Raw genomic sequence first — 11,147 nt, forward strand, 5'->3', positions numbered from 1 at the left:
GAGTCAATTAAAAGGCAGTTGTAAATTTACTGTGATCAGGTGATGCCAATTTTGGAGTTTCATGAGTAATGATAGATCATGAGAAACTGGTATGAAAGTGGCAGAAGCCCAGACAACCATGGTGGATTTGACATGAGCCATGTCATGAGCTATTAGGAAATTCACCTCTTTCTTCTGTCTCTCTAGGCAGGATGCTGTCATTAGGTTCATCCATCTGGAAGGACACATGAGGCTTTTAAGGTGCAAAGCAAAGGAAGGGAATGGAGATTACCTCTCTGCAATGACAAGCTCCCTGGCTCTTGAGAWGTGAAGTCACTGGTACAAACAAGCAGTTTTTCTCCCTGCTTCAAAGGGGGAATATCCACAGGTTCAACAAAGCTGCTRGGAAACTGCCCTAAAAGGAGAACAAGCTGTCAGCAATGAGTCTTTCCTGTGATCCACCACCAYRTCCAMCCTCCTTCCAGATTCTGGGATCTATTCATCTGTTGCTAAAGGAAAATACCCAGTTACCCTGGGTGCCTCAATAGCCTGGTGGAAGAAGAACGAGTTTGGGASTCAGAAATTCCTGGGGTTTTAAGTGGTTAAGAGCTAACCAAGAACAAAAAGCTTTGAGCSCTCAGCTAACTCCAGGCAACCACAGGCTGTGTGCATTATTGGGACTGTGCCATCAGCATGGAGTTTCCAGGAACAGTTGTACTAGATTTTCTCTGCCCTTATGGCATCCCTCCCAACCCAGACCCATGGTGACGACTAAGAGATCCAGTAGTGCTGGATCACAAGATCAATGTCTTCTGAGTGGGCATATTCACCTGGTGCTCCTTCCTCTACAGGGCTTGGCCCCTGTGCAGTCTCAACACAGAATTCAGGCTGTCACATTTGGGATGGACACACCTGTGAGTCACAGCTTCAGCACTGCTGAGACTCCAGGGACCTTCCCCACTTGTCATATCTGTTTCACCATGGCACACTTTATTAGCCACCACATGATACCAGTCAGATAYTAATTTCAGTCCTGGAAGCATAGAACATGGCAGAGTCCACTGCAAAGGCCACTAAAAATGTCTTTCCTATAYAATTTCAGGCAAGGGGATATGATGAAGCATGGTGTAGTACTTCATCCAGCATTGCCTCTGGATGACACAACATTTTCTAATAAAACCTGGAAACACCATATCCTAGACACCCCAAGCTTTGCACTGTTAGGCAGTTTGGCATTTGCTATACTCTTTTGCTTCCTCACAGTTTCAACCAGCTCTCTTTTTCCTTATCTTAATTTTTTGCTCTGTACATGGAAAGAAAACAATGCTGTAAGAAAGGAAGTACAGTACATGAAGTTACAATAATTATTCCACAGAGTAATGAGTATTAGGCTGCAACACCTCCACAGCTTCTATTCCAGAGTGCTTTTTCAGTCCCTACAACTTTAACTGGGCAGAAAAAYGACAACAGCTGTTCCAAGGGAAAGAAGAATGCAATTGGGTTGTGAGTTAAAGGTCATTAAAGAACATTTGGTTTGACTTCAGTGTGTTTCTTTATCTTTGATCTACAACATACATCTGTTTGTTATTCCTTAATAGCTTTGTCTTCTTTAGAAGAACCTCACCAGCTATGCTGGGAGACAAAACTGTTGAAAACTGCACACATAATTTTTGCCCAGTGACYTCAGGAACAGCAACAGGATCAGGYACATGCTCAGACAATGCCACTTATCAGCTACATGGAGCACAGAAGGGAAGTGCTCCTGTCCACCTTTGTTTTAGACAGACAGTAGACAGCTTGTGGCCGTCAGGAGAGACCAGGCTGCTGCTACAATAGCAGCCCCATCACTACAGCCAGGCATCAAACTAGTCCCACCCTCATGCTGAAGGCAGGCTTATGCTTTGAAGTGGCCTGGCTTTCATCTCCYCAAGAGCTCACACATCTTCTTAGCATCAGGATTAAGATGAGAAAGAGCTGCCTGAACAGAGATTATGAGACTCTTAGTATTTCACTAAGAGCATCTGCTGCTTCAGAAGTTTCTCACCCCCATCTAAAAGTTTAAGAGACTTGCACACCACTTCAGGCACCTAGATATTGATAGCAGTTTGTGCAGGAAAATGCTTYGAAGCATAAAGGAGAAAGTCGGGCTTAGTCAGAGTGTTTGGGGGGACACATGAACCCTGTTGCTCTATCTACCACTGACAAGGTCACTTGGACTGGTTTCCAGAGTGGATGCATTTCCACTCTCAGTGCATCTGTTTCCTCTCTCCCCTTCCACTGTTACAGCAGGTCAGCACATAAACTAGCCAGGAAATGGGCAGTCTCKCCACAGAGAATGGAACAACCAGTATTGTGAAGCTCCCATCTCCTTGAGAACTGACCCTCCACTAATCTCTCTCAAAAAACAACAGACAAGCTGTCTGAATAGTTGACAGAAAGCTGGCAGGAGACCAGCAGCAATCTGCACTCTGAGTTCCAATTAAAGTCCCATGGGATTTAGTAAATCAAATCAGGTCCTTCCCCACCAAGGGAAGATGTGTTCAGACAGGGAACATTTAGCTGGCACTTCTACAGACCCAGGTGGAGGCGTTTCCAGCTCTTACCTGTGACACCTTCCTTCTTGCCAAGGAGCCAGAACTCATCCACCACAGCCAGCACCTCGATGACATCTCCCACGAAGAGGGGCAGCTCTTCAGAGACGCTGGGACAGAAATCAAAGACTGCCCGTACCACAGAGCCAGCCTCCATCGTGCAAGGTCTGAAGGAGGGTCAGTGCCTAAGGCTGGGACAGTGAGAAGTTTGTCAGCARCCAGAAACACCTGAAATTATCACACATAGGGTCAGGAAGTAAAGCCCTTCCTGAGCACAGAGGCAGGAACAGTGTGGGGYTCCTGTCCTGAGCTCCCCACCACCCCTCGCCACGTGTCGCAGGAGCCAAGGGTCTGCAGCAAYGCAGCCCCCATGGTCTAACCTGCCTTGTCCGGCCTCTCTGGCTGTCTCTGTGGGGACATGTGTTTGTGCTGCAAGGACAGGAGAAGCAGCAAGAAATTTGGAAGTGAATTCCCGTCAGGAAGGAAGCAAGAGGAGGGGAGGAAGCTCAACATTTTCCTGACATACAGACAGGGTTCAGCCTGCCAGGGCCGGGTGGGCAGCCAGCACTACCCACTTGCACGTCCCACCACACATTCTCTGGCAGGATGGGCACATGCATCCCCCTCCTCATGCCACCACTTGGGGCCACAGGAACTGCATGCTGAACCAGCATCACAATCCTGGCCCAGCAGGAGAAGAAGTACCAAGTTCCCACCAGTGAATTCTCCCCACAGCCAGCATGGACATCCTGGGACCTGACTGGAAATATCCTTTCTGCCTTTTAGGTAGCTGGTTCAGTCATTTCCTGGGAGACCTCACCATGGTTCTTGGCAGAAGTCAGGCTGAGGTGATGAGGCTCCACCACTTCTTGGTGAAGTCAGGCACCATCAGAGATGAGGGTGCAGACCCTGTCCAAGGCCCTGGAAGCCAAGGCTGAAATTCCTCCTGGCAGAAGACTTGTATGCAGCCAAACATCTCTGTGTCAAGGACAATGTCCTGGAGTCTCCCTTCCTCTGGAAGTGGCTGCTGAGGACACTCTTCTGAATAATTTCTGCTTTTCAGTCTCACAATCAAGGAAATMCATTGCACCAAGACAGCTGCAGTCCTGGAGCTCAAGCTGCTCCTTTGCCTCCTCTCAGATCCCTCAGGATGRGAACAGAAAGGTGCATCCACCCAAAGCAACCAGAAGCTTTCAGATTATTCCTCACYTGCACCTCAAACCAGTGTTTGCTTTCACTTCCTGTCCCACTGCAATTACAGGCCAACACCTCTCCGCGGTGCTTTCAGAGCTCTGCAACGCTGGGACATCAGCGCCATCCCCACCGCCCCCTCGGCACAGGCTGCTTTCTTCCCACATCTCAAGCATATCCCTGCTCTGTCCATTTGGACACAACTKCCCTGCAAAGCTCTCCTCCCTTCCCAAAGCGGCTCTAAGCGCACAGCGAGCGGTGCTGCTCCAAGCGCCGCCCAGTCGGTGGCACCCGTCCCATCTCAGCACGGTTTGTCAAACCCCCTGCCCAGCTAAGGGCAGAAAGAGCACAGTGACAACACAGCAAAAGACAAAACACGAGCACACGGGCCCCCCAAAGGCACTCTTTCTCCATACAGCCACACACAGCCCACCTGAGCCCGGGAGAGTCAGGCACAGGGGAAGCTAACATAGGGAGGAGAAATATGTCCCTGCTAACGAGGTGGAGCCAACTTCCAGCGAGAGTGCCAGTGGGGGATCCARCCGGGGAAAGGCTTTCTGCTGACGGGACCACTCTGTTTATCCAGTCCGACTCACCTCCTGGGAACAAAGCGGGTTTGTACTCAGCAGGAAAAGCTTCCTCATCACGTCTCTCCCCGCCCCCAGCCATTCCCCTGCTGCAGCCAGCACGCTCTGCCCCTGGCCACCCTCACCTCTGCCATCCTGTCTGTCTGTCGCTCCTATTGCTCCTCATTGCCTTTCCCATAGCACGTGGGCTCCTTGGGACACAGGCTGTCCCTTTGTCACCAGCTTTGTGCTGGCTGTACAAACAAAGAGCCCAATATCCARCAGCAGACAGCACTCTGCCACCAAAAAGAGATGAATGGGCTGGAGTGAATCAGGAGCACAAAGAGCTGCAGTTCAGGGTAGCAGAAACCTACTGAGGCAGAAGGAGTAACAGTATTAAAAACATGACCATGTGGAGCAGGGAAAAAGATGGAAGAGCCATCAATTAGCTTGAAAATACAGAAGACAAGTAAGGATCCTTGCGCTGTTTGAGGTGGGGTGGGTGGGCCGTGCTGCTGCACGTTCTCACGGGAACAGGAGCAGCGCAGCAGCGACAGCCCCTCGCAGGCACCCGGGCTGCCCTCCATCCCCCAGACAGGCTGCCAGCCGAGCTCAGGCTCCTGGGAATCCTTGCCATACCCGGAATATTCAAACTTCACAGCAGCACTGGACAAAGAGGGGAAATCATATTACAGGCATAATTGCTGCCTGTGGGTAGTTTCTCCAGGAGCACATGATGGTACATGAAATTTCTTGTATTTCTTCTGTCAAATGTGTCGTGTAAGAATGGGCTGAGTTATGCAAGGATTAGAGTATGCGTGCTCCAAACCCTGGCTTTGCTGCAGTCACTGGGGCTGAGGATACAGCCTTTCCACTAATCCTGCTCAAGAGAACAGGTGTGTTTCTTCTTTTAATGCACCTGCAGCTCGGGGGACTCATCATTAAAATGTGCAAGATTTTCCAATGAGACACAAGATCGAGAAAGACAGGGAGGACTGCAATAGTTCCAGAATGTATATATTAATTACAGTTATAATAAACCACTAACCTATTCATGATCAAAGCATTCTCTGAGAGGCAGCTYGTAAGAAAGCATGAAGTAACTTCTGAAACTCCCCAAAAAAGAACTCCAACAGGCTTATGTTCCCTCAGCACTACCAAGAAGAGCAGGTTCAYTCCCTGACTCCATCTGAGTCTAGACTGCATGCCCCTGTATTTGCAAGCAGTGAATCAGTCTTGTGGAGTTTGCTTCCTCCATGACATGAAYTGAACACAAAATGTTATGTTTTCCAGGACCTTGGCCTGGTCTYACTTTATGCAGTGCTGCTTGCCAACATTTTCTACAAACCCCCACCTACAGAAGGAAGCCTCCCAGCATATTCCAGACTGGAAACTTACTGAGTCCAACTCTTCAGGCTTAATAGTGGACCCGAGCTTCTCCCAGATCCACCCYAGATCTGGTGAAAACAAACATTCAGCAAAGCTCATGCAGAGGCTCCAGAAGGGAAAGGAGATTGCAGGGAGAGCAGGGCTCCGCCTGTGATCCCCTGTGAATTACAGCTCCTGACAGCTGGCCRAGCACCATCCCCTCTCACCTCAAGGATAGGTGATCATGCCTGCCAGAGGATGGAGGAAGAGCTCTTCCCCAGCTGAGCAAACGCTGGGATTTCAGGCTGGCGAAGGTCAGGACTGTGGATCGCTGACTCCTGCCCCCGCCCAGCAGCAGACCCGCATCCAAAGAGAGCCTCACTGTGCAAGTATGAAACTGTGGCGCAGCAGCGAACTCGCCCTGCTGAGAACACACAGGCTCTGTCTCACTGCCTGATCCTGCACAAACCAGGTAACGTGTTCCTGGCGCCCAACCACAGCCTGCTTGGTGCCAGCCTCTGGGCCTGACACAACAGCATTGTGCAGCAAGGCAGAGAGTGGATTCCCAGGGCATTAATCACTGCCCCCAGCCTGCCTGCATGCATGCTCAGCACACACTAACATTACCTTCATGGAAGACTGCTTATCCCATTTTGCTATTAGCTCTGGAGCGTGTCTGGTCCAGTGTGGGTGATGAAAGGAGAGACCAGAATGAAATGATGGCAATTAACTCTGTTACAATATTGTTTCGAGATCTTCAGCACAGATTGGGTCAAGTCACAGCAGCCAAGAAAAGGTATTTACACATAGACTGACAATTTCTTGTATCCCTCCTCTTTCTGCAGCTGAAAATGGGCAGGGTAAGAAATCTCAAACAAATCTTAAATAACAGACTCACCAGCATCAAATGTAATTGTCAGGCACTTGCTTAAAGCACCATCACTTAGATAGAAGCAGGACTAGTAAAGATGCTGCAGCAAGGATTTTAAGCACTTAAGAGACAAGGCAGCAATGTGAAGAGACCTTTTAGACTGATTACAAAAAGCATTAACAGCTCAGGTAAAAAGAGACCCAAAGGGTTTGAGGACAGCTAATCCATTCCTATTCCCATAGCACTGCTCAGACCATGAGATAAAAACCGGTAACGGATGGGTGCCACAAACTAATCAGCAAGGAAACCAAACTTAACAGGTGCTATCACCACTTGTTTCTCCACCAAACACATTCCAGCATTTCACTCAAGAAGCATCACTGTTAGAACTGACTATGGACAGTATGATAGCACTGTAACTGAAAATCTAACATTTCACCAAACAGACCAAAACATGCCATGTGGGCTTCCACAGGCACGCAGGATTTGCACAAGAGGGACAAGTAGATTCTTGTGCAGTAGATGTGTCAGCCTCTATAAAACCTAAGGACCTGCATGAGCAGTAGACCAGGAAGAATGGTCATACTCCCAGAAATGTACAGAAGACAAGCATGCCACAAAACAATTAGAGAAAATAATATAAAAAATATTAAACAAATACTGACAGTGATCTTTTTAAGAACTGAAAAACACCTTGCATTYCACCTAGGTATTTTCATACCTCCTTCCACTCATTATTGCTCAAAGTTTGTTCACTGAAAACACAATCCAGCCCCAGTGACAGAGACACCCCTCGGGTCAGTGCATCCTCCAGCTGCTGGGACTGGCTTTGACAAGAGATCTGCTGCAGCATTTGCTGCACTCCAGGCTGCAGGATCAGTACCCAGCACACAGTGGGAGGAAACAAGGAGTTATGCTTGGCTTCTCAAACCATTGTGTCAAGAACAGATGCTTACTAACTACATGCTAAAACATTTCTACCTTTTTCTTCTGCTCCTCCCTGTGTTCTCCAAACCTGGACAGTCTTCTTTCCCTCTTCCATACTCCAATGCACGTGCACAGCCTGCACAGTCCTCATTCACACTCCTAGGGTAGGAACACASACCAGCATGCCCTGACTGTTCATGGCAGCCTTCAAAGCTGCGGCCACCCACAGTAACTCTCCCTGCTCAGAGCAGAACCCGTTGCTCTGTAAAGCTCCCCGAGGTCCCTGCTCGCCTGCACATTCCTGGGWGGAATAAACAATACCCCGTTGAGCCAGGCTGCCTGGGCCCCAGCTGGAGATGGTGCCAATGCAGGGACTGCAGCTCCAGCAAATGCAGAGCTGATCCTATGAATCCCAACAGAATGGACAACATAGCAAACAGRGCAAAAGCCCAACTAATGGTGCTGAGGAGAAGAGCCCACCAGGGAAATGCTGATGGCTGGCAAACCAGCCCACCATTCTCTCACCACAGAAATGCTGATGGCTGCGGCTTCTTGTTAGGACATGCTGTTTGTCTCAGCAGATCCCAGAGTCTCYCCTGCTGAGCGTCACACAGTAGGAAACCTGAGAGCTCTTCTCCACTCCACCTCCTAACATCACATGGCTCAAAGGAGGAAGAGGACTCTTCTCACTTTAAAAAGAAATAGCTTCTTTTACTTTGTCTGTGACCCAATATATCAAAAATCACTGAAATGATTACATTTGAGGTTGGGTCACCAAATCCTCAAGAACCAAGATTATAAAGTTAAAGGGCTACTTAAGGTGGCCTCCCACCACACCTGTGTGGCACAGGAGCTCTGCCATGTACTAAACAAGTCATTCAAACTACTACTCTCCAGCTGGGCTCTGTCAGTGCTCTCACCTGCTCTGTTGCAGGACRTGGCTGAGGGCAGGCTGGTGGTGTTTGTGTGCGCTAAGAGCGGTGTGGGAAGGAAGCAAGAGGAGCTCATGCTGAACCAGACGGCAAGCAAACAAAAGTCATCTGGAAACTGGAGCACAGCATCAATTTTTAATGCAAAGCAGAATACCTTGCCACAACATGTGAGCAAGATGACTGTGATGGATATTTAATCTCTGGCACTGGGGACCCAAGCATGCAAAGGCCAGAACAACAACTTAGGACACAAGTTTCCCAAATTCTGTGTGCTGTGGCAGCATGCACCTTACAGACCCTGTGACCAAGCCCTGTCTTCTCCCACCCCAAGGTGCATGGCTGCGCCTCTTGCCATTTTTGCAGACAGGCTAAAACAATGCAGCTTAGAATAYGGAACAGACAAAACCCCAAGAGCATAACTACCACTGCTGTGCAGTACCTGTGGCTGGGTTACTGATGGCAATTAGCATACAATTACAAAATTAGTCATTATACCTTAAATGCATATCCAAAACAAGTTGAACGGGGGCTACAAGGACATTCTTTAACAGTGTAGCACTTGACTTTCCAGCCTGAACAATATTCTTCAAGATAACTTTTGGACAGAAGCCCATTATGATGCTTTGGTTGCTGGGTGGGGAGTCCAGAAATCTGGAAATTTCTTGAGTTTGACTTGGAAACTCTGTTCTTTGCTCACCACTGTTCTTGTTCTGTCCTGTTATCTCCAAAGAACTTCAATCCCCAGCAGGGGCTCTGCTGCTACCTGGACCTCTTCCTTTCAGAGTCCCTACRTGCTCCTGAGAAGGAAGCAATAAGTTTTATTTCCTAACAGAAAGGTTCTAAAAATAAGACAAAGTAAAAGCTGTGTCACTCAGAAGCGGGGTTGAGCAAYGCAATTAGAAATACGCTTTTGCTGGAGGTTGAGGGGAAATTATCAGTTAAGGCAGTGAAGTGCTAAGGTAAGCACAGCTCAGGCTGTCCCACCCAAGTTCACATCACCACTGTCACAAAGTCCRTGTGAAGTCACCCACTGCAGGGACACCTCAACTGCACTCAGAACCCTGAGAGGTCACACAGCCATGGTTCCCATGACAGCTGGCAGAGGTGGTGCTCTCTAAAGCTCTGTGAAACACTCCTTTCCTCTGCTCCTACTGCTCAGTTCCTCCTGTCCCATTATCAACAGTTCTTCAAAACTGTTGCATGTTYATATCAGTTTTTAATGTCACTGCTAATTCTAAGCAGAGCAGCTGGAGAGAGAACTGAAACCTTTGGCCCTGGCAGAACGGAGGATCTCACGAACAGAACAGCGGAGGCCAGCTCAGAGACGTGGGCACTATCAGCGCTGTGGAGGCCTCGCACACAGGCAGGACGCATTTAGACACTGCCCAGCACGACTCGCAGCCAGAGTGAGTCAAGATGAGGGGGATGATGGTGACGTCTTGCAGCACGGTACAGAGGCTGTATTTGGCAAAGCATCTGCAAAACTGCAAATTCTGTATCTATGAACTCTTTCAGCTSAAGAGATAAAATCTCAATGGAAGCAAAGGGGAGAATGGAAGAGGCAAGGGGAAAAAGAACCTTTTCCGAAAAAACAGAAAGTTACGGAATCATGACAAACCTCAAAGGAGATGTTAATGCTTATGACACAACTAGAGGCTTCCCAGGTACTATGCAAGGAGAATGAGATATGAAAGGCCAGAAGTGGGGGGAGAATTTCAAACATCAGGAACAGCAGCAGAGATGTTTGAACCCAAAGGCCAAATTGCATCAAGAACAAGATCAGCTGAGGTGCCACTTAGGGTCAGCAAAAGGGACAGCAGAGGAACAGCAGCTGCCTCTCAGAGTGTGCTGAGGGTGACCCCAACCTTCATCCCCTGGCAGGGCCACTGGAGGAGACAGCTCTAGTTCATCTCTGTTAAAATACAAGGCAAAGGGGCCAGGCTGAGTATTGCAACAGGGATTTGCCTTTGCTGGCTTGAAAACAAACAGGGAATTCTTCTCAGTTTCTCTTCTTAGGCTGCCTTGAACAGAGTGAATGCCCTTGGAGRCGCACCCGGGAAAGTCTGGAGCCTGCAGTCTGGAGCTTCTGCTATCTGTGTACAACCACCTGTGCCACYCTCACTAGTGCAACAACACCAGAGTCCCGGTGCCAAACCACTGYGGGATGCCCACATTGTTTCTAACGGGCCAGGGCCTCCCCTGCAACAAACTGTCCGGGCAACGCCGGCTACCACAGCTGCCTGCCTRCCTGCCTGGTGGTGACCACCCGKCTTASCACTGCYTGCTCAAACACGGCTTAAGAGAGCACAATCCCAATGTGCAATGTGGGGAGCAGACGGGCGGCTCCCGCTGTGCCGCACAGCTGAGCTGCTCCACGCTGCCCCGGCGCCGGGAGTGCTCCCAGGGCAGCGTGGGTGCTGTGGGTTGGGGCACAGCGAGCACCCAGCTAGGCAGCGGGGCTGGAGGGCCACACGCTGCCCTGGCCCGGCTGGCACCCGAGCTCGCAGCACTCCCGAGCCGGCGGCACCCCAGCCTGGGACACCCGCCTAGGCCAGCGCGGCCCAGGGCAGCCCCCACGCCCGCGGYGAGCGGGGGCCGCTGCGGGGTGAGGGAGCGCCGGCGGGGCGGGGGCCGGGCCGCACAGCACAGCACCGCACCGCACAGCAGCGGGGCCCGGTGGAGGCGCAGGCCGGGGCGGCCGCGGGGCGGGGGGAGCCGGGCG

General features: G+C 50.1%; 1 protein-coding gene across 2 annotated transcripts in view; it reads right to left on the reverse strand.

The window, feature by feature from the left end:
- DNMBP (dynamin binding protein) overlaps positions 1 to 10,639 on the reverse strand; it is a 33,002-nt gene extending 22,363 nt beyond the window's left edge. Inside the window, exons 1-3 of one of the 2 annotated variants that reach the window (XM_057380850.1) lie at positions 5,923 to 10,639; positions 2,583 to 2,761; positions 272 to 394 (exon numbers count right to left, since the gene is read on the reverse strand). In XM_057380850.1, the coding sequence (XP_057236833.1) occupies positions 272 to 394; positions 2,583 to 2,727 (268 nt within the window). In that variant the 5' untranslated portion in view covers positions 2,728 to 2,761; positions 5,923 to 10,639. Of the gene's footprint in view, positions 1 to 271; positions 395 to 2,582; positions 3,406 to 5,922 lie in introns of those variants that run through there. The other variant, XM_057380841.1, reaches the window with a different exon arrangement.
- Positions 10,640 to 11,147: the final 508 nt, after the last annotated feature.

This window comes from Malurus melanocephalus, unplaced genomic scaffold, assembly GCF_030028575.1.
Source record: "Malurus melanocephalus ecotype Western Australia unplaced genomic scaffold, MMel_1.1 scaffold_12, whole genome shotgun sequence".
NCBI lineage: Eukaryota > Metazoa > Chordata > Aves > Passeriformes > Maluridae > Malurus > Malurus melanocephalus.